We start from the raw sequence: 21,190 nt of genomic DNA on the forward strand, positions 1-21,190 counted from the left end.
TGTTGACTACTATTGAACGTCTGACTGACATGACCTGATACCAACCTCTGCATGACGCCTGCGTGTTAATGAAAGTCATAAGGTGCATAGTTTATATTGATTCAATCTCAACCATAACTGTTAGAAATGTACAGTTTTTCCCGTGCAAGCCGACATTCCGATATAGCCACCTTGAGCTATAGTGTAACCTACGGCTTGTGTATTTCCTGTTATCGATAATGGCCTAGAAAAGATTACGTCCAATCTATAGGTAATCTGTCTTTGCCTCAACACCTCATGGGATGGTATGTTATCTTATCTCGCTGTATACAGATCTAAATGTTGTTAGCCAATCACAGGCGGTGTTTTTTATTTATTTATTTTTATTTCACCAGGTAGGCTAGTTGAGAACAAGTTCTCATTTGCAACTGTGACCTGGCCAAGATAAAGCAAAGCAGTTCGACACATACAACACAGAGTTACACATGGAATAAACAAACATACAATCAATAATACAGTAGAAAAATCTATATACAGCATGTGCAAATAAGGTAGGATAAGAGAGGTAAGGCAATAAATAGGCTATGGTGGCAAATTAATTACAATATAGCAATTAAAACACTGGAATGGTAGGATGTGCAGAACATGAATGTGCAAGTTGATATACTGGGGTGCAAAGGAGCAAAATAAATAAATAAATAAATACAGTGTGGGGATGAGGTAGGTTGAGCTATGTACAGGTGCAGTGATTTGTGAGCTGCTCTGACAGCTGGTGCTTAAAGTTAGTGAGGGGGTAAGAGTCTCCAGCTTCAGAGATTTTTTCCGTTCGTTCCAGTCATTGGCAGCAGAGAACTGGAAGGAGGCAGCCAAAGGAAGAATTGGCTTTGGGGGTGACCAGTGAGATATACCTGCTGGAGCGCGTGCTACGGGTGGGTGCGGCTATGGTGACCAGTGAGCTGAGAGAAGGCGGGGCTTTACCTAGCAGAGACTTATAGATGTTACCAGTTCCCAGCATCAAACAACCAATAGGAGTTGAGTCCATGGCTTTCAATCGAATAGAGGAGTTCATAGGCTTTCCCAGAGGGTCCGTGCTATTCGGATTCCTTGGGATGTCCCTCCCTCAATCAAGTATAAAAGTAAAATGGTTCAGTTTAGTGTTAGTTAAGGGTTATAGTTTAGGGTTCAGGGTAGGGACATCCCAAGGAATCCGGATAGCAGTGACTGTTCATAAAGTGAGAGACGGGCACGGTATTTGAGAGCTCGATGGCGACACAGACATTAATTTGTTTAGTTCTTTTTACAAGCGGCAGAAGTGATTTTCCAGAGTGTCTACCCTAGATAGTTTCCTTAGAGACGATGAAAATAATTACCAAGATGTCTTTGATCCGATTGTAAGTAGGCTATATTTAAGTTGTGATATCGTTAGCAAATATTTAGGCCTGCTGTGTGAATAAGGCAAATTTGGTTTATTTGAAAATAATTTATTTTTGTTGATAACGAGTTGAAAGCACATAGGCAATGTTATTTACTGTGTCGAGTAGGCTAGTGTACAATAATAATGTAATTTGATGTGTTAGTATTATTTATCTAATTGATAAATTAAATTGTAAATGTGGATGGGTATGCTACTTCATTCAATGATTATGGTATTGTACAAGGTAGATACAGGATTAACCTAAAGTCTACAATAATAATGTCATTGAACGTTTTATAGTATAACTTATTTCATTGATGAATGAAATTGTAAATGGGTAGGCTACTTCATTCAGTGAATACTGAATGTCTTGCTATCTCTGGGAGTATGATAATGAAGGCTTTTCAGCTGTTGAACTATGGCAATGTCAAACTCATTTCTAAGTCTATCTTTCTTTTAGTCAAGAAGTGATGAGCCAGAGAAACCAATCAGCGTCACTGCAGCTGTTCTACCCACCACCCACACTGCTCTCCCTCCACAAGCAACCACATCCTCTTCTCCTGTTCAACTAATTTGCCGCCACTGAAAAGGACTTTACATACATACCCTGGTCCCATCTCATTGCAACATGATCCATCCAAGGCCTCAGCTGGACGCCTAAAATGTGAGAAATGTAAACAAGACGCTACAGTTGTGTGTGTGTGGATGGAGTTCCAAGAAAAGACATGAGAAGATGGCAAAGGAGATAGTGATGAGAGTGAGATCATACCGTATGAAAATAAAGACACCTTGGGTTCTAAAATGTGTGTAGGGTGCCCTCTTGTGTCTCCTTTTTGTCCGTTTGTGGATACTACAGTCACCCCTGGTGGAGGTTCTTGGAACACTGCTATTTAAGTCTGAGCAGAGGTTGACTAAAACCTTCAAAGGTGGTGCTATGTTGCATGTTATCTTGATCCTTTTAGCTTGTAGCCAGCGCTTTTGTTTCTGAGTGTAGGCTAATATTGCAGTGGTGGTACATGGTTTTCTGTACAAAGGAATGCAACACGCCCTGTGCTTCTCTGGAGGATCTAACAAGATAGAGAATCATTGCATCAATGACAGTACGAGGATAATGAACATGTCTAACTTGCACCGTTATGCAATTATTAAGAGACTAGATACAAATAGCTAATCCTGGCGACCACTGTTCTGGGATTAATTAATTGAAGCAAGCAGATCAGAGATGTCAAGGTGGTACCCAAGAATATGCTACAGTATGTGTATAGTGTAAATAACTACTAATAGACCTAAATTAGAAGCATTTAGACAATCAAATAATTACTCTGTAAAACGAGGAATGAAGTTACTCTATTTAACTAATAGGATGAAATAATTGACACTCAAACAATTACAGTGTACATGAAACATTATGCATTACAGAATAACACAGTATTTGACTATCACCAATAGGCTAAAACAACGTGGTAACGTGTCTTCAGTTCAGAATGGTCTCTATGAGAAAACACAATGTGTGTCTGATACACACAGGAGCTTAGTAGCAAGTTCTCAAAGTATGAACAAATTCACTGTCCTTTTAACCAAATTCAAGCAGAAACTCACGCCCAACCTGAATTAACATTTTTTTTGCACTTTGCTAGTTAAAACAAGACAGGAAAACACGGCCAGATTCAAATCTAATCAGCTCAATGTAAATGATACTTCCATGAGAACGTCTCTTCTTAAAGATCGCCACACCCTAATCTATTGGGTGGAATACCACAGTAGCAAGATTTGTGACCTGTTGCCACAAGAAAAGCGCAACCAGTGAAGAACGAACACCATTGTAAATACAACCTATATTTAGTTTATTTATTTTCCCTTTTGTACTTTAACTATTTGCACATCATTACAACACTGTATATAGACATATGACATTTGAAATGTCTTTATTCTTCTGGAACATTCGTGAGTGTAATGTTTACTGTTAGCTTTTGATTGTTTATTTCACTTGTGCTTATCTATTTCACTTGCTTTGGCAATGTAAACATATGTTTCCCATGCCAATAAAGCCCCTTAAATTGAATTAAAGGTATGTTTGAACCTTGTGATAGGCCACAGATGGTCTTCCATCCAGACAATGCAATAAATCGTGATTGAGTCATCATGCTGGGCCTCACACACCAGCCAGTCGCGAGTACATCACCTTCTCTCATTCTGCCACTACAGTCGTCATTCATGGAAAACAAATGAAAAATCAAAGGGCCTATGCGGAGCATCGAAACCTTTTGTTGTTGTTTTTACCGATGCCTGTTTATTCATAAAAAGCAGAAATGGTAAATATCATTAATCACAATGGTTAACTTATGCAAATTAAATAGGAAAACATTTCAAGCTTATCAATAGGTTTACATTTAGCTGAATTGGGTACACATATGGCTCAGGGAAAAATTTAAGAAAGGAAAACACAACCAGATTCTAATCAACTATATTTAAATGATAGGAGCGCACCCTTGTGTTGCTTCCTCTGAACTATCCGCAGTTTCCCTGTAACTATAAATCCATAGCATCTGCAGTACAATAAAATATATCCAAATTCATAGCTCTTTACGAACTCTTGAACAATCCAAACATGACAATTTAATTCACACAGTAACATGAATTTTGTTGATTCACGTTTTCATCCGTCTTCACACTTCTCCTGGCGTCAGTGACCCCAGGACTTCCATGGGGTCACTAACCTGTACCTCCACTCAATACCGGTACCCCCTGTATATAGCCTCGTTATTTTTATTGTGTTGCTTTTTATTTTACTATTTTTACTTTAGTTTATTTAGTAAATATTTTCTTAACTGTTTCTTGAACTGCATTGTTGGTTAAGGGCTTGTAAGTAAGCATTTCACAGAAAGGTCTACCTGTTGTATTTGGAGCATGTGAGAAATAAAATTTGATTTGATTTGACATAATCCAACATTTGAATATCTTCCATTCCTACCCCCTCCTCCAGGTTTGGATGAACGGACCAACCACACCCCCAAGACTGCCATGGGCAAGTCCCTTGACGGGTTCCAGGAATGGTGGGAGGACAACCTGAAGGTCATTCTCTTTGCATACAACAGCAGCGTCCAGGCCTCCAGAGTACTCACCCTATCGCCTGCTGTATGGACTGGAGCTGCAGCTGTATGGACTGGAGCTGCAGCTGTATGGACTGGAGCTGCAGCTGTTGACTGAGGTAAACAATGCAATTGTATATACAATTATTGGATATACTGTAGTATTTCAAATTTGTGATTGACTTAGTGTTGTATGTCTATTGCTATTTTTGTATAACATACTTTCAGATCACTGAAACTCCACCTGATCTGGTGGAAGTTGTTGAACCAGATCAGAAGGCCTTCGAGGACCACCTCCAGGCACGGACTGAGAAGGATGTGGAGGTTTTTGACCAGGTAAAAATGTATTGTCCGCTGTTCATTTATTTTCCGGCCCTCCAAGAGATATGTAAGTGTATTTGTAAGAATATGAAATATAAATTGCATTTATTTATATTATCAATCAAGGTGACAATGAACATTGACAAGGCACAGGAGTAACAGAAGGAGAGCTACCGGAGGATAATCAAGGATGGGACCAAGAGCTTCTACATCCGGGCGAATGACTTGGTTTGGAAGAAGGACGAAAGGAAGGCGAGACCTGGGAAACCTTGCTGCTCTTTCACTCCTAGCTGGGTTCACTATCCGTTAAGGTGAATATAAACACCTCAGATGACAACTATTTGCATTTGCCTCCTCATAGTGGGCGGCATCGCCATGCTGTCTGCAGTATCAACACTGGCCCGGAGGTTTCTCCAAATAGTCAATCTTAAGGCTAACCACTGGGATACAGTAAGTAACCTCCGCTGCCAGGTAGGTACTGTTAAGGTGTATGACTCCAGTGGTTATGACACCACCCAAGAGTTTCTCTGACAACTCACCTCATCTTTTCCAGGGACCATCCCTTACCTCCCTCATCAACCCCACTGACATAACAAATTACAGACGGGTAGCCTTTCTTTCTGTCTGCAATTAACAATATTGGATGTCTAATCAAACATTTAAATTAAACAATTGATTAACTGTATTTTTGCATACCTGATCAGCCTGTAACCCGTGTTTGCTTTTTTATGTCTCTGTCTCCTACCCTGTTCCCTTTATTATGCTCCTGTTCTCCAGGACCTAGGGGTTCTGCCCAACACCCAGACATGGATCCACCTGATGTCCTCCATTACCAACCACCCTCCAACTTTTCATTACATCATCTACAGCTACTGTTATTGTCATGTTGTCATTATCTGCTTAGAAATGTTCTTGCTCTATCATACTGGGCACATAGTGTTTTTAGTTAGTCTGTGTATCTCACATTAACATTGCAAACACTATTTGCTCCGGTAAGTCGCTCTGCATAAGAGCATCTGCTAAATTACTAAAATGTGTAAATGTAAGAATCAAATGTATTTGCATATGAATGAAGTAGAAATTAGCTGACTGTGATCTAAGGTAAGTAACATTAATGTGTGGGGAGGACATCAAAATTATATTTTTTTGTTTTACCCCGATGCCTGTTTATTCATAAAAAGCAGATGATAGTAAATATCATTAATCACAATGGTTCGTCTATGCAAATTAATAGGAAAACATTCCAAGCTAATTAATAGGACTACATTTAGCCTAATTGGGAACAAATATAACGTGGGTGTCACGTTCCTGACCTTATTTTCCTTTGTTTAACTTTGTTTAGTTGGTCAGGACGTGAGCTGGGTGGGTAGTCTATGTTATGTGTTTCTATGTTGGGTTCAATGTGTTGCCTGATATGGTTCTCAATTAGGAGCAGGTGTTTGACGTTTCCATTGATTGAGAACCATATTTAGGTAGGTTGTTCACACTGTTTGTTTGTGGGTGATTGTTGCTGTGTCTGTGTTTGTTACACCACACGGTACTGTCTCGTTCGTTCGTTCGTTCGTTCTTTCCTGTTCGTGCGTTCATTGTTTTTTATGTTCACAAGTTCAGGTCTGTTTAACGTTGTTTTGTAGTTTATTCAAGTGTTCTTCGTGTTTCGTCTTCATTTAATAAATCATTATGTCTACATACCTCGCTGCGTGTTGGTCCGATCCATGCTCCTCCTCGTCTGAGGAGGAGAACGAATATGACAGCCGTTACAGTGGGGGAAAGTCAAACGATCCTAGTCAATCTATTGTTTGTCAAATCCAGAGTAAATATAGGCCTTCATGTGTATCAAATCTGTAGGTGATTGTGGGCTAAATCAATGACAAATACAGCTGAAATGTTCAGGCTTCATCATGATCTGTCATCAAAACAGGCTGGGGTGTTTTCGGTTCCGTTTAGACTAAGGTTATGCGTAAGAACGCAACTGCATTGAAATTAATAGCCTGATTCAATGCGATTCTCCTGAATAATAAAGTGTTTCTGTTAGGTGTATGGATAGACCCATACCGATTTTACATTTTTGGTCTTTTGCTGTAAGCATAGCCTACATTGCGGAGCATTTAATAAAGCAACCATATTGTCCTGTGATAGTGACACTTGCTTTCATTTAAAAAGTGAATGTTTTCATAAGCCTCTAGGTCTACCAAGTAATGATGTTGAGGCTGTTCAAGCCCTTCGATAGTCTATTAGCCTATGTGGAAATAATCATGGAGTTATACCCTAGATCACTTTACAAAATCTGGACGGTTGTTTTTCTAAGTTTAATTAAACAAGGGGTAGCATATGCTTTTCACCTGTCTCTATAACAAGGGTTAGGCCTATATCCCCTCAATTCGAGCCCTGCTTTTAACCATAAGACATCTCCACAGAAATGTATAGCCTAAGGATTGCATGGTGTCAGTGATTGTGTCTGTTAAACCGTTAAACTGGATATTCTGGTGAAAAATCGAGGTCAAATCATGACACCAGTGATTTTCAGGTCAGAGAAAGATGCCTGAATTGGAATTTCGAGTTAGATGACCTTTCAAAACTATTTTTCCCAGTCTTAGCTCGTTCCCCCCCCCCCCCCCCCAGAATTCCCAGTTGTCTTGAATGCACTGAAGTCGGAAGTCAGACATTGCCGAGTTGTTTTGAATGTGCCACTAGAGACCTAGACTACCTCTTATTTCTGAATAGGGCTACCTCCAACAAAGAAGCACTTGTGTCTGTATTAATTTGAGAAATAGGCATATCTACACAGTAATGGTGACTGGCTGCAATATCAACTAACCTATTGAGGTGACATGCCTATTTTAGCTAAATCGACAAATTAAATTGATTAGATTACTTTGGCAATGAAAAATGTTTTTTACAAAATCATGTAGATGTAGACGTTTGTAAGGCGTTCATGTTGAGATCTTTAATAATAAACTAGTCACTTAATGTCTACATGTGTTACGTGTCAGTTTAAGGCGTTCGTGGTAAGATCTTTCATAATAAACTTACAAGCAAACTGACACATGACGTGTCAGTGCCACGTTGCATGGCGTGTACAGTGGGGAGAACAAGTATTTGATACACTGCCGATTTTGCAGGTTTTCCTACTTACAAAGCATGTAGAGGTCTGTAATTTTTATCATAGGTACACTTCAACTGTGAGAGACGGAATCTAAAATTCCAGAAAATTACATTGTATGATTTTTAAGTAATTAATTTGCATTTTATTGCATGACATAAGTATTTGATACATCAGAAAAGCAGAACTTAATATTTGGTACAGAAACCTTTGTTTTCAATTACAGAGATCATACGTTTCCTGTAGTTCTTGACCAGGTTTGCACACTGCAGCAGGGAGTTTGGCCCACTCCTCCATATAGACCTTCTCCAGATCCTTCAGGTTTCGGGGCTGTCGCTGGGCAATACGGACTTTCAGCTCCCTCCAAAGATGTTCTATTGGGTTCAGGTCTGGAGACTGGCTAGGCCACTCCAGGACCTTGAGATGCTTCTTACGGAGCCACTCCTTAGTTGCCCTGGCTGTGTGTTTCGGGTTGTTGTCATGCTGGAAGACCCAGCCACGACCCATATTCAATGCTCTTACTGAGGTTGTTGGCCAAGATCTCGCCATACATGGCCCCATCCATCCTCCCCTCAATACGGTGCAGTCGTCCTGTCCCCTTTGCAGAAAAGCATCCCCAAAGAATGATGTTTCCACCTCCATGCTTCACGGTTGGGATGGTGTTCTTGGGGTTGTACTCATCCTTCTTCTTCCTCCAAACACGGCAAGTGGAGTTTAGACCAAAAAGCTCTATTTTTGTCTCATCAGACCACATGACCTTCTCCCATTCCTCCTCTGGATCATCCAGATGGTCATTGGCAAACTTCAGACGGGCCTGGACATGCGCTGGCTTGAGCAGGGGGACCTTGCGTGCGCTGCAGGATTTTAATCCATGACGGCGTAGTGTGTTACTAATGGTTTTCTTTGAGAATGTGGTCCCAGCTCTCTTCAGGTCATTGACCAGGTCCTGCGTGTAGTTCTGGGCTGATCCCTCACCTTCCTCATGATCATTGATGCCCCACGAGGTGAGATCTTGCATGGAGCCCCAGACCGAGGGTGATTGACCGTCATCTTGAACTTCTTCCATTTTCTAATAATTGCGCCAACAGTTGTTGCCTTCTCACCAAGCTGCTTGCCTATTGTCCTGTAGCCCATCCCAGCCTTGTGCAGGTCTACAATTTAACCCTGATGTCCTTACACAGCTCTCTGGTCTTGGCCATTGTGGAGAGGTTGGAGTCTGTTTGAGTGTGTGGACAGGTGTCTTTTCTACGGGTAACGAGTTCAAACAGGTGCAGTTAATACAGGTAATGAGTGGAGAACAGGAGGGCTTCTTAAAGAAAAACTAACAGGTCTGTGAGAGCCGGAATTCTTACTGGTTGTTAGGTGATCAAATACTTATGTTATGCAATAAAATGCAAATGAATTACTTAAAAATCATACAATGTAATTTTCTGGAATTTTGTTTTAGATTCCGTCTCTCACAGTTGAAGTGTACCTATGATAAAAATTACAGACCTCTACATGCTTTGTAAGTAGGAAAACCTGCAAAATCGGCAGTGTATCAAATACTTGTTCTCCCCACTGTACGTGTCACGTAAACGTGTCGGCAGTTTGACACCTTAGAAAAAAAGTGGTCTCCGTTGACAGTCCATGTTAATTCATGCCGGTATTTTATGGCACTAGGAAGACGTTAGGTGACTTCGTAAGAGGTATCAGTAGCTTCACGAGGATTAATTCCGGCACTTATCACCCCCCATAGCCTACCCCATTCCGCCCACCTGAAACCCTCTTCCCCAAAGCTAAAGTGTGTGTTTTTTGTCTTACAGCTTGCTATGGTATTTAAGGGTCACAGTGAGGTCTGAAGTTGAAGCTCATTTACTGCATTTCTATACAATTTAAAACCTCAAAAATGGTTTTGAAATATTGTTGTGTAAAAAATGTCAGAACGGCAGTATGCTCCACTCCACAGGAAACAGCAATGGTCTTCTTTAGATTCATGCAATCAACAGGAGCTGGAGCAGGTCTGTCTGTAGAAAATAGATTTCACCGATTTTTTTTATTTTAATTTTTTTATCTTTGACTAAATAATGATTTGACATTAAATGATTCGATCTACTCATACTGTCTTCTTCAAACATATCAAATGTACTACTTTTCTTTAAAAGATAAACTATTAACGACATAGATAACCAAACACATTAACATGAAAATCTTTGTGTATATAGAATTGGACCATTTTCCTGTACTGCTAAGCATTCAAAATGTAACAAGTACTTTGGGTGCCAGGGTAAATGTATGGAGTAAAAAGTACATTATTTTCTTTAGGAATGTAGTGAAGTAAAAGTAAAAAATATAAATAGCAAAGTAAAGTACAGATAAACCCCCCCCAAAAAAATACTTTAGTACTTAATTATTTTTTAAGTATTTCAACTTTAAAAGCAACACAGCATGAAACGAAAACGAAACTTCAGTTGACATTTTCCTCCAAACAGAAACTTATGCCACAACGGGCATAGCCTGAGTAAACAAAAATATCAGGCTGACACATATGCAGTGGGACAGGGGCCAGGTAAATAAAGTATTTTAAACAAACAAACACACCAGCTAGCACATTTGGTTCCTTGGCAGTTGAGGGAACGTACATTTTTGCATACCCATTTTGAGCCTGTAATTGAAATCACAAATGCTGATGCTCCAGATACTCAACTAGTCTAAAGGCCATTTTTATTGCCTCTTTAATTAGGACAACAGTTTTCAGATGTGCTAACATAATTGCAAAAGGGTTTTCTAATGATCAATTAGCCTTTTAAAATCATAAACTTGGATTAGCTAACACAACGTGCCATTGGAACACAGAAGTGATGGTTGCTGATAATGGATAAAGTGACCCCAAACTTTTGAACGGTAGTGTATATATAAAAAAATACATGAGCTCACTCAGTCTCAACTTACTGTTGGGAGTTAGAATAATAGAATACACAAGGTGCAACTTTGAAATTTGGTTTCGCATGAGAAGTCACGCACTAAGCCCATGTCAGCAAAAAAAAATGCAGATAGCGGCAAGCTATCTAAACTTGTAGTAAGTACAGTTGAAGTCGGAAGTTTACACACACTTAGGTTGGATTCATTAAAACTCGTTTTTCAACCACTCCACAAATTTCTTGTTAACAAACTATAGTTTTGGAAAGTCGGTTAGAACATCTACTTTGTGCATGACATAAGTCATTTTTCCAACAATTGTTTAAAGACAGATTATTTCACTTATAATTCACTGTATCACAATTCCAGTGGGTCAGACGTTTACATACACTAAGTTGACTGTGCCTTTAAACAGCTTGGAAAATTCCAGAAAATTATGTTATAGCTTTAGAAGATTCTGATAGGCTAATTGATATCATTTGAGTCAATTGAAGGTGTACCTGTGGATGTATTTCAAGGCCTACCTTCAAACTCAGTGCCTCTTTGCGTGACATCATGGGAAAATCAAAAGAAATCAGCCAACAAAAAAAATTGTAGACCTTCACAAGTCTGGTTCATCGTTGGGAGGAATTTCCAAACGCCTGAAGGTACCACATTCATCTGTACAAACAATAGCACGCAAGAATAAACACCATGGGACCACGCAGCCGTCATACCGCTCAGGAAGGAGACACGTTCTGTCTCCTAGAGATGAACGTACTTTGGAACGAAAAGTGCAAATCAATCCCAGAACAACAGCAAAGGACCTTGTGAAGATGCTGGATGAAACCGGTACAAAAGTATCTATATCCACAGTAAAACGAGTCCTATATTGACATAACCTGAAAGGCCGCTCAGCAAGGAAGAAGCCACTGCTCCAAAACCGCCATTAAAAAAGCCAGACTACGGATTGCAACTGCACATGGGGACAAAGATTGTACTTTTTGGTGAAATGTCCTCTGGTCTGATGAAACAAAAATATAACTGTTTGGCCATAATGACCAAAAGGGGGAGGCTTGCAAGCCAAAGAACACCATCCCAACCATGAAGCATGGGGGTGGCAACATCATGCTGTGGGGGTGCTTTGCTGCAGGAGGGACTGGTGCACTTCACAAAATAGATGGCATAATGAGGAAAGAAAATTGTGGATATATTTAAGTAACATCTCAAGACATCAGTCAGGAAGTTAAAGCTTGGTTGCAAATGGGTCTTCCAAATGGACAATGACCCCAAGCATACATCCAAAGTTGTGGCAAAATGGCTTAAGGAAAACAAAGTCAAGGTATTGGAGTGGCAATCACAAAGCCCTGACCTCAATCCAATAGAAAATGTGTGGGCAGAACTGAAAAAGCATGTGCGAGCAAGGAGGCCTGCAAACCTGACTCCGTTACATCAGCTCTGTCAGGAGGAATGAGCCAAAATTCACCCAACTTATTGTGGGAAGCTTGTGGAAGGCTACCCAAAACGTTTGACCCAAGTTAAACAATTTAAAGGCAATGCTACCAAATACTAATTGAGTGTATGTAAACTTCTGCCCCGCTGGGAATGTGATGAAAGAAATAAAAGCTGAAATAAATCATTCTCTCTACTATTATTCTGACATTTCATATTTTTTTAATAAAGTGGTGATCCTAACTGACCTAAGACAGGGAATTTTTACTAGGATTAAATGTCAGGAATTGTGAAAAACTGAGTTTAAATGTATTTGGCTAAGGTATATGTAAACTTCCGACTTCAACTGTATGGTCGAATTACCGACCGGGATGGGGCCCATTGATCAAAAAAATGTATCTTCTCTCTGCCCCATGTCAAAATGTGTAGAATTGCTGTAAACTTGCGTTAAAACGGCAACATTTTCTGTATGCCCAATGGCAAAATGTGCAGAATTGCCACCCCTCATGATGAGTTCTGTTTTTTTGTGGCCCCCACCCTCATCAATGTTCCCCATCCCTGATTTAAATAGAATCATTAGGAAAACATTATGCTGAAGTACTGAAATTCCCACAGACGAATGTTGTTTCTTAACGTTCTGAGAACATGATTTTAAATAGAACCATGAGAAAACCTGTAGGAAACATTATGATGAGATACGTAAATTCCCATAGAAGAACGTTGTTTCTTAACGATCTCTGAACAATTTACTTTAAATAGAACCATTTGGAAACCTGTAGTACATGTTATGGGAAGGTTGTATGCAAAACGAAGAAGAAACATATAGTTCTCAGAACGTTATGTGCTAGCTGGGAAGGTTGTGCACGTTGTTGGAGAAACCACACCACTGCTCTGCATTTGAGGGAATACGCAATTATAAAAGAAAACACCTTAAGGTGAAACTAATATCTGTATTATTTAGATACATAAATAATTATTCTGTTAAAAGAACACAAGATACAGACATGAATGTCAAAAAAAAAAAGGATGTTCCCATGCAGAATTCCATAAAATGACAAAATAAATCAAATATTTTTTCATAATCACATTCAAAATTAGTGGACTTTAAGTCAAGGATAGTTTTTTCCAATAACACGGTAAGCCTATAAATAGCCTAAACATTTGCAAATTTAAAATGTTCACTTGAAAAAGCCAAGGTTTAAAAGTTTTTTTTAAAGTGTAAAATCTGAACCTAGATGAAGGCTATATCAACACAACCAAAATCCTATGCTAAACTGAAGAGATATATTGACATGTAAGAAACAAATGGCATGAAATGATTAACACAGCAGTAGCCTATATATATAGTGTCCATTACTCCTTCCAGAAGCCTCTGTTGTGGGCCACTGCCTCTTTGAGCCTGGCCAGCAGCATCTCCTTGGAGGGGTAGATGGGCAGCAGCAGTAGGAAGTGGCAGGTAAGGGATTCTGGGAAATGTAGTTCAGTAGAGTTCTGCAGGACTGCTACCTTCATCTGGATCTTGTCCATGCCCAGGATGGGAGCGCGATCACAGCCCGTCAGGAACACTGAGAAGGAAGGGAGAGAGAGTGAAAGGTAGACGGAATGGGAAGAAATATAGTGAATGTCTTTGTGCGGCAGGTAGCATAGCCATTAAGAGCGTTGGGCCAGTAATCGAAAGGTAGCTGGTTTGAATCCCTGAACCGACTAGGTGAAAAATATGTTGTTGTGCTTTTGAGTAAGGCACTTAACCCTAATTGCTCATGTAAGTCGCTCTGGATAAGAGCGTCTGCTAAATTACTAAAATGTCAAATGTGTTCAGACACATTTTTTTTGTAAATGCTCTTGTCGAACAGGAAGTTCAAATATGCAGACAAAACCCTGAACCAGCATTATGAAAGACTGTTTGGTTCCTCCAGTTTTACTCAACCGAGAGCAATTTAGTGCCATACTTACGGAGAAAAGCTTTCTTTTGGTCGTCTGTCAGTTCTTCAAAAGCCTCCCAGAATGTGACGATGTTGGGATGTCTGGCATGGTACTCTCCATCATACACAGTGTTCTGGACATACAAACCAAACAAATGGCAGCAATAATTAAACAATATTAAAACTTGCACCTAATTTAAACGATTCACCGCTCAAAGTCACACAGTATGTCACAAAGCACCATGTATAGCTAGGCAATGTATAGCACATTATCTCCTAGTCCCAGTCCTAACTTGAGATACGTACCCATAACTTGATCAAAGCAAATCCCCCATTGATATAAATGCATCAACACTGACTGATTTATGCCCTAATTTCTCAAGTCAGTACCCAGCCCCATACTGAGTAATGAATGATGGTTGTATATAGACCTGTTTGAGCGTGTCCCAGTCGTAGTCCTCTTTCCCCACCATGACTCCCCTGAGCTCCTCAGGCTGGAACAACTCCACCACGTCCCTGTCACACACCTTGAAGAAGCCTCTCCTGAACTCTTCAAACACCTTCTCCGCTGATTGGTTGAAGGCAAGGTTCACGTAGGCATCAACAAACTGCTTCCTGTAAAAATAATTTATGGTATTTTAATATTTTTAAAAACAGAAAACAGAACAAGCAGAAAGCATGCTTGTTGTAATTTTTAACTTCTAAAATTGCCACCTTGTATTATGCATTACAGACAATAGACCGTAATGTGAGCCAGTTTGCTACAGCAGGAAAATAATCATGCAGCAACAGGAAATGTGAATTATTATGTGGATTATAATTAATGGACATTTTTGTAGGGGTTGATACATTTTTTGTAAGGGAAAATCAAGTCTGAAGCCTTTTTAAACCTCAAATATATTCTACACTTTTAAAATGTCCTGCATTGCAGGAAAGTTCTCCTGCAACAGGGGGATCATATTAAGATCTTACATCTGTAGGAGTAAAAGTTGCTGTAGCCTTACTTGTTAAAACTTGTGACTGGTTTTCCTGTTTCTTTGGGATCAAGCTCCACCTTCAGGTCATCCCAGATGACCTGATGAAAATAAACAGTTTTACCACTATTCACATACTGTATCTAGGGATATTTCACAGCTCAAGATTGAATACAATATTATACATACGGTGAAGGTCATGTCCAGGTTTTCTTCAACATCATCATCAGTGTAGTCCTCCAAGAGGTACCGCAAACTCCTTCAATTACAATGAAAATAAATTAATGTTGAAACATTTTAATCCATTTCTAAGGGATACTAATTCAAAGCTAAAATGTACATTCTAAAATACAAACGTACCCTCCCACAACAGGGTCAAACTCTCTCAGGTCCTCCAGTGAGGGCTTGACCCCCACCATCTTCTTGAACAGGGCCAGAGGGAAGGGCAGGTGTACAATGTTGTGGTTGTACAGGGCCATGCCACACAAGACACCAAACAGGAAGTAGCTCTTCTCCTCCACTCTGGGCTGGTAGTAAGGGTAGGTGGCACATGAGTCAAGGCAGAGATCAAGAATAAACAAGACCAGGCACCATTCTTCTTCAAATAACTTTTATCTCCTTTGTTGTATTATGTTGGTGTCTGTATACTGCAATTCAGCTTTTAGCTGTGAATGTGTACAATTATAAAACCTTGGTACATCAGGGGGAGAGTAGGGAGTGATGGTGATTATACTTGTAAACACTGCTATATTGATTGATACAGTGTAGACAGTGGCACTACTGTAATGGTTGAATCTCTTTTTTCTGCTATTAACTGACTAAATGTATTTAGATTGTTTTTAGAATAATCTAACATTTCTTACTCACCAATTTGAATTTGCTTGAGAGTGCAGTGATTTATTCTACAGTAATGACATCATAATTCCCTAATTCTAGTTGTTACCTTGGCAGGGAACCAGACCAGTGTCTTGGTGTCGTTATACATGAACATCTCAGACTCTGATGCCAACAGCTCTTTAAACACATGGAGGAAGAAGTCCCTTATGTTGACGAGCGACAGCTTCATGTCCTCCACAAACTGCACCTGAGGGATAAAGCATCAGAGGAGCGTTTAGGTTGAGTTCTTTTTTATTTTATTTTACCTTCATTTAACCAGGTAGGCTAGTTGAGAACAAGTTCTCATTTACAACTGCGACCTGGCCAAGATAAAGCAAAGCAGTTCGACACATACAACAACACAGAGTTACACATGGAGTAAAACAAACATACAGTCAATAATACAGTAGAAATATAAGTCTATATACAAATTTGAGCAAATGAGGTGAGATAAGGGAGGTAAAGGCAATAAATAGGCCATGGTGGCAAAGTAAATACAATATAGCAAGTAAAACACTGGAATGGTAGATTTGCAGTAGATGAATGTGCAAAGTAGAAATACTGGGGTGCAAAGGAGCTAAATAAATACAGTAGGGGAAGAGGTAGTTGTTTGGGCTATTTATAGATGGGCTATGTACAGGTGCAGTGATCTGTGAGCTTCTCTGACAGCTGGTGCTTAAGGCTAGTGAGGGAGATAAGTGTTTCCAGTTTCAGAGATTTTTGTAGTTCTTTCCAGTCATTGGCAGCAGAGAACTGGAAGGAGAGGCGGCCAAAGGAGGAATTGGCTTTGGGGGTGACCAGTGACATATACCTGCTGGAGCGCGTGCTACGGGTGGGTGCTGCTATGGTGACCAGCGAGCTGAGATAAGGGGGGACTTTACCTAGCAGTGTCTTGTAGATGACCTGGAGCCAGTGGGTTTGGTGACGAGTATGAAGCGAGGTCCAGCCAACGAGAGCGTACAGGTCACAGTGGTGGGTAGTATATGGGGCTTTGGTGACAAAACGGATGGCACTGTGATAGACTGCATCCAATTTGTTGAGTAGTGTGTTGGAGGCTATTTTGTAAATGACATCGCCGAAGTCGAGGATCGGTAGGATGGTCAGTTTTACGAGGGTATGTTTGGCAGCATGAGTGAAGGATGCTTTGTTGCGAAATATGAAGCCAATTCTAGATTTAACTTTGGAATGGAGATGTTTGATGTGAGTCTGGAAGGAGAGTTTACAGTCTAACCAGACACCTAGGTATTTGTAGTTGTCCACATATTCTAAGTCAGAACCGTCCAGAGTAGTGATGCTGAACGGGCGGGCAGGTGCAGGCAGTGATCGGTTGAAGAGCATGCATTTACTTTTACTTGTATTTAAGAGCAGTTGGAGGCCACGGAAGGAGAGTTGTATGGCATTGAAGCTCATCTGGAGGGTTGTTAACACAGTGTCCAAAGAAGGGCCAGAAGTATACAGAATGGTGTCGTCTGCGTAGAGGTGGATCAGAGACTCACCAGCAGCAATAGCGACATCATTGATGTATACAGAGAAGAGAGTCGGCCCAAGAATTGAACCCTGTGGCACCCCCATAGAGACTCCCTAACATTGTTAGTTCTAACATCGTCTTGTGAAAAGCTTTTAACAACATTTGTCCTTCCTAATTCAGGTTGTCATAATTTTACCACAAGTTCTCTCTGGAAGTAGTCATGATCTGCAGCACCCAGTTGTCTGAAGGTGTCTTCGATGAGAGACGGGCGCCTTAAGGTCAACTGGAAGACTGGAGCAGGGGGAGATTCTGGGTTGTCTCGGAACGTTCCAGAAGGATACATCACCGTCAGCCGGTGGGTGAGTTTGTGAACCACCTGCAATATATAAATATACACTAGTTAAAAAAAAAAAATTATGTCACGTGCACAAGTACAGTGAAAGAACTTTCCTGCTTGCATTTTCCCAACAATGCAGTAATCAATATCAGTAGTACTATATATACACATATATATATTTTTAAGTTAAGTAGAACATAAACACACAAGAAATTGAAATAAGAACACGAAAAAGTAAGTAAGCTATATACAGGGTCAGCTCCAGTGTCTATTTAGAGTGATATACAGACTGGTCTTTGGAAACCACTGGGTAGGCGATGGTATACTTGAAAACAAAGATTCAATAAAAGGATATAAAACAGCCAGTGGAATAATACAGTATACCTTTGTATAAAGTGCATTACTGTTGAAAATCGCCATCTTGGAGATCAGATTCAACACAAATGGGTAACGGCAAAAGATGACTGGTGTCACCTCTGTGTCCTAGAAGTGACACAAAAGAAAAATGAAAGTGCATCTCAATAGTCTACATGGGTTCAGTCTCGTTGTCTCATTCCATCAATCTGCACTGAAAGAACTGGACAAGTGAAACCAGATTCCACCACTTTATCATTCTAACATTTTAGTAATTTACAGATGATTTGGTTATTTTATTACCTCCCTTGTTGACCAAAAACGCCAAAGCTTCACATCCTCCAATAGAATAACACTATCGTTGATCTCTTCCACATAAAAGGTACTGGCTGGAACTTCCTGGGTTCTTCCGGCCCTTTTGTTTGCCTTTGACATAAGATAATGTCAGCATCAAAATAGATTTGCACATCTGCCTTGCAGTTCACAATATGAAGTACGTTAGGGCATGATCAACAATACTGACAGACAGCACCTACAGAAAATGGTCAGGAGGATTATAAAAATGATTGACATAGACACTGACTCTGTGGAGGGACTTGAGGGCTTCCAGCAGGAATTTGACTCCGGGGTTGTGGGTAGCCAGAAGACCGTTCCTCAGCATGAATGACAGGGCATTCCTCCACATCAGAATGTGCTTAGTCATGATGTTTGTCTCCATTGAGGACCACCACTCTTCTATAAGATGGTATAAGAATACAAAAGTCCAAAATATGTAAATGATATTGCCTGAGCAAAAAAATATGATCTTATAATATATGGTAATGTGTCACAGTGTCAGCTATGCTTCTATTATAATACAATTCTGTAAAATGATACTGATGCCAAATTTGCTGATAAACTGAAAAGGTCAGATGTTATTTACTTAAAATTTTCATGGCCGTTTCATTCAGATCCTCATCGATAACTATTGCTAAAGTCATGACCATGTTCATGACGTTGTGGTCCTCGTGGAAAAGAGGGATTGTGGGTAGTATCAGAAAGATCTCTGGTGACTTGATGACAGCTGCTGAACTGAAAATATTGTCCACCAGTGGCAATATATTTACCTGTATGGAGAATATATATAGACATGAAGACAGTTACATTATGCTATCATGATCCTCCATTCAAAATATATATTGATATTTAATGGATTGTTGATATCTGTTTAAGTCTTTGAAGAGTGAGTTAATCTTAGCTGATTTCCTGATCCATGGGATGTTGAAGAGCTGATCAAAAGCCTGGCTAGCAGCCTCTAGGTCCACTCTCAAAGCTCCTACAGCTTTAGTTGATGGAGACTCACTGGTAGAGGGAATAGCATGGGTATAGTATTATCATTGACACAACATACTGTACACACACAGTGTTCATTATAAACTATCCAAACCTTCCATTTTAAAATCGCTTACCTGGCTTTGGTGAAACTGGCCACAAGACTTGAACTTGTTGAGAACATCAAGGATATTTCTCTGTTGGAACAAATGTGGACACATTTGATGTTTCAGTACAATTATACTATAAGAAATATAACTTTAAAATAAATGTTTTTTTATTTCATTTTGAGTTTGCGAGAAAAAATGTTTTAAACTAACAAAGAACCTTTGTCTACGGTTGATTGTATGTTTTAATATTCAATGTAAATAATAAATTAACCTTTGAGCCTCTGTATTTCCTTGCTTCATCGTCAGCCATTTTTGCAGCTTGGCTTTATCTAACCTCCCGATTGGCTGTTCTCTTTCAGAACTCTACAAAGGCAGATAAAGCAATATAATAAAGTTGAATATCTCAAACATGAATTAGCTGCTTGAGACATTTAGAATGTTCCAGTATCCCTTTTACTGAGGTATAAAAGGTCAGAAACATCACCTCAGCGGTGTAAATGAAGTTTGAATTCCATCCCACTGATATCTTCATGTCTGGTAAAAAAAGAAAAGAAGAGGTTGTAGGGACATCAAGTCTCGTTATGTATGTGTTCTAATTCAGTCACCCAAACACTACATAGTCAGTATGTAGCTGCATTATATAATTTAATAGAATCAAATACAAAATAGAAGACAAGATAATTAAATAGACATTGTATCTGGTACCGTTGAGTATGACTGTCTCTGCCCCACCAGAAGCCGTTTTCAGCAGCACTGAGGTGGGTCGCAAGCTGCCCTCTGTGTTGCCAGTCCCTAGCTGACCTTTGACCCCACTGCCAAAGGCCCAGAGTTGACCTGAGGACCCCAGCACCAGGGTGTGATGGCTGGCAGAGTTACAGTAAGACAAAAACACAGTCAGACTGAGAATGTTCAAGGTTGGTTTCCTATCTGTTTATTATATGTGTGTATAAGTAGCATTATGCTGTTGGTCATTACCTGCCACATGCTATCTGTGAGACCAGTCCATCCATACCCTCTACCAGTTTGGGTAGGAGTTCGTTAGCTGATGCGTTGTGCCCAAGCTGGCCTCGGCTTCCCTCCCCAAAGGTGAACACCTGTCCACCCTAAAGACCACAAAGAACCAGAACCAGTTGTTACATGTCAAGTCCCAGAGTTGTTCCTGGTCTGGTCAGGTCAGGGCCCTAATCACTTCTTAAAGAGACAGTATAATAGTATTGAAGGGTCGACACACTGGAATGACCTTTACTCTGGTGGCTCTGAGGCTCGATCTGTATTAACAGCCATAATCAGGACATATTCTGTATAACCTGTGACTTTCCATTCTGTAATAAACTGGAACTTCTCATTTAGTATGATAACAACTTGTATGGTTCATTGTGTAGCCAATCTCTTCCAGACACCCACCAGACACTTGATCGTTTGTTTTTCACCTCTATTCAAGGTCATTTTATATAACTGGCTTTATTTACTAATATGTGATGAATTGTATCTTGAGAGGTTGCTGACTTTGTGTGCAGAGGTATCTCCCAGTGGGCCCACTGTTTAGGACATTAAATACTTTTTATGAACTTAATGAACTGCTGTCGGATTTGTCTCCTTTCAC

The 21,190-nt window shown here is 39.9% G+C and overlaps 1 protein-coding gene and 1 long non-coding RNA gene across 2 annotated transcripts in view; one reads left to right on the top strand and one right to left on the bottom strand.

The window, feature by feature from the left end:
* Nucleotides 1-21,190, bottom strand: part of LOC139579746 (E3 ubiquitin-protein ligase HERC2-like) — a 34,367-nt gene that overhangs the window by 10,888 nt on the left and 2,289 nt on the right. The window contains 20 exon segments of the mRNA XM_071408568.1: nucleotides 4,516-4,596; nucleotides 6,496-6,532; nucleotides 13,582-13,800; nucleotides 14,189-14,291; nucleotides 14,589-14,772; nucleotides 15,162-15,232; nucleotides 15,321-15,390; nucleotides 15,492-15,658; nucleotides 16,075-16,215; nucleotides 17,672-17,851; nucleotides 18,197-18,295; nucleotides 18,470-18,592; nucleotides 18,750-18,901; nucleotides 19,089-19,272; nucleotides 19,405-19,507; nucleotides 19,615-19,674; nucleotides 19,859-19,950; nucleotides 20,072-20,121; nucleotides 20,293-20,450; nucleotides 20,563-20,690. Coding sequence (XP_071264669.1) covers nucleotides 4,516-4,596; nucleotides 6,496-6,532; nucleotides 13,582-13,800; nucleotides 14,189-14,291; nucleotides 14,589-14,772; nucleotides 15,162-15,232; nucleotides 15,321-15,390; nucleotides 15,492-15,658; nucleotides 16,075-16,215; nucleotides 17,672-17,851; nucleotides 18,197-18,295; nucleotides 18,470-18,592; nucleotides 18,750-18,901; nucleotides 19,089-19,272; nucleotides 19,405-19,507; nucleotides 19,615-19,674; nucleotides 19,859-19,950; nucleotides 20,072-20,121; nucleotides 20,293-20,450; nucleotides 20,563-20,690 — 2,402 coding nt within the window.
* LOC139579183 (uncharacterized) lies at nucleotides 665-2,195 on the top strand. The gene is made up of 2 exons (XR_011675688.1): nucleotides 665-1,370; nucleotides 1,854-2,195. It is a non-coding gene; the product is annotated as an uncharacterized lncRNA (long non-coding RNA).

The sequence above is a fragment of the Salvelinus alpinus genome, chromosome 6 (genome assembly GCF_045679555.1).
Source record: "Salvelinus alpinus chromosome 6, SLU_Salpinus.1, whole genome shotgun sequence".
NCBI lineage: Eukaryota > Metazoa > Chordata > Actinopteri > Salmoniformes > Salmonidae > Salvelinus > Salvelinus alpinus.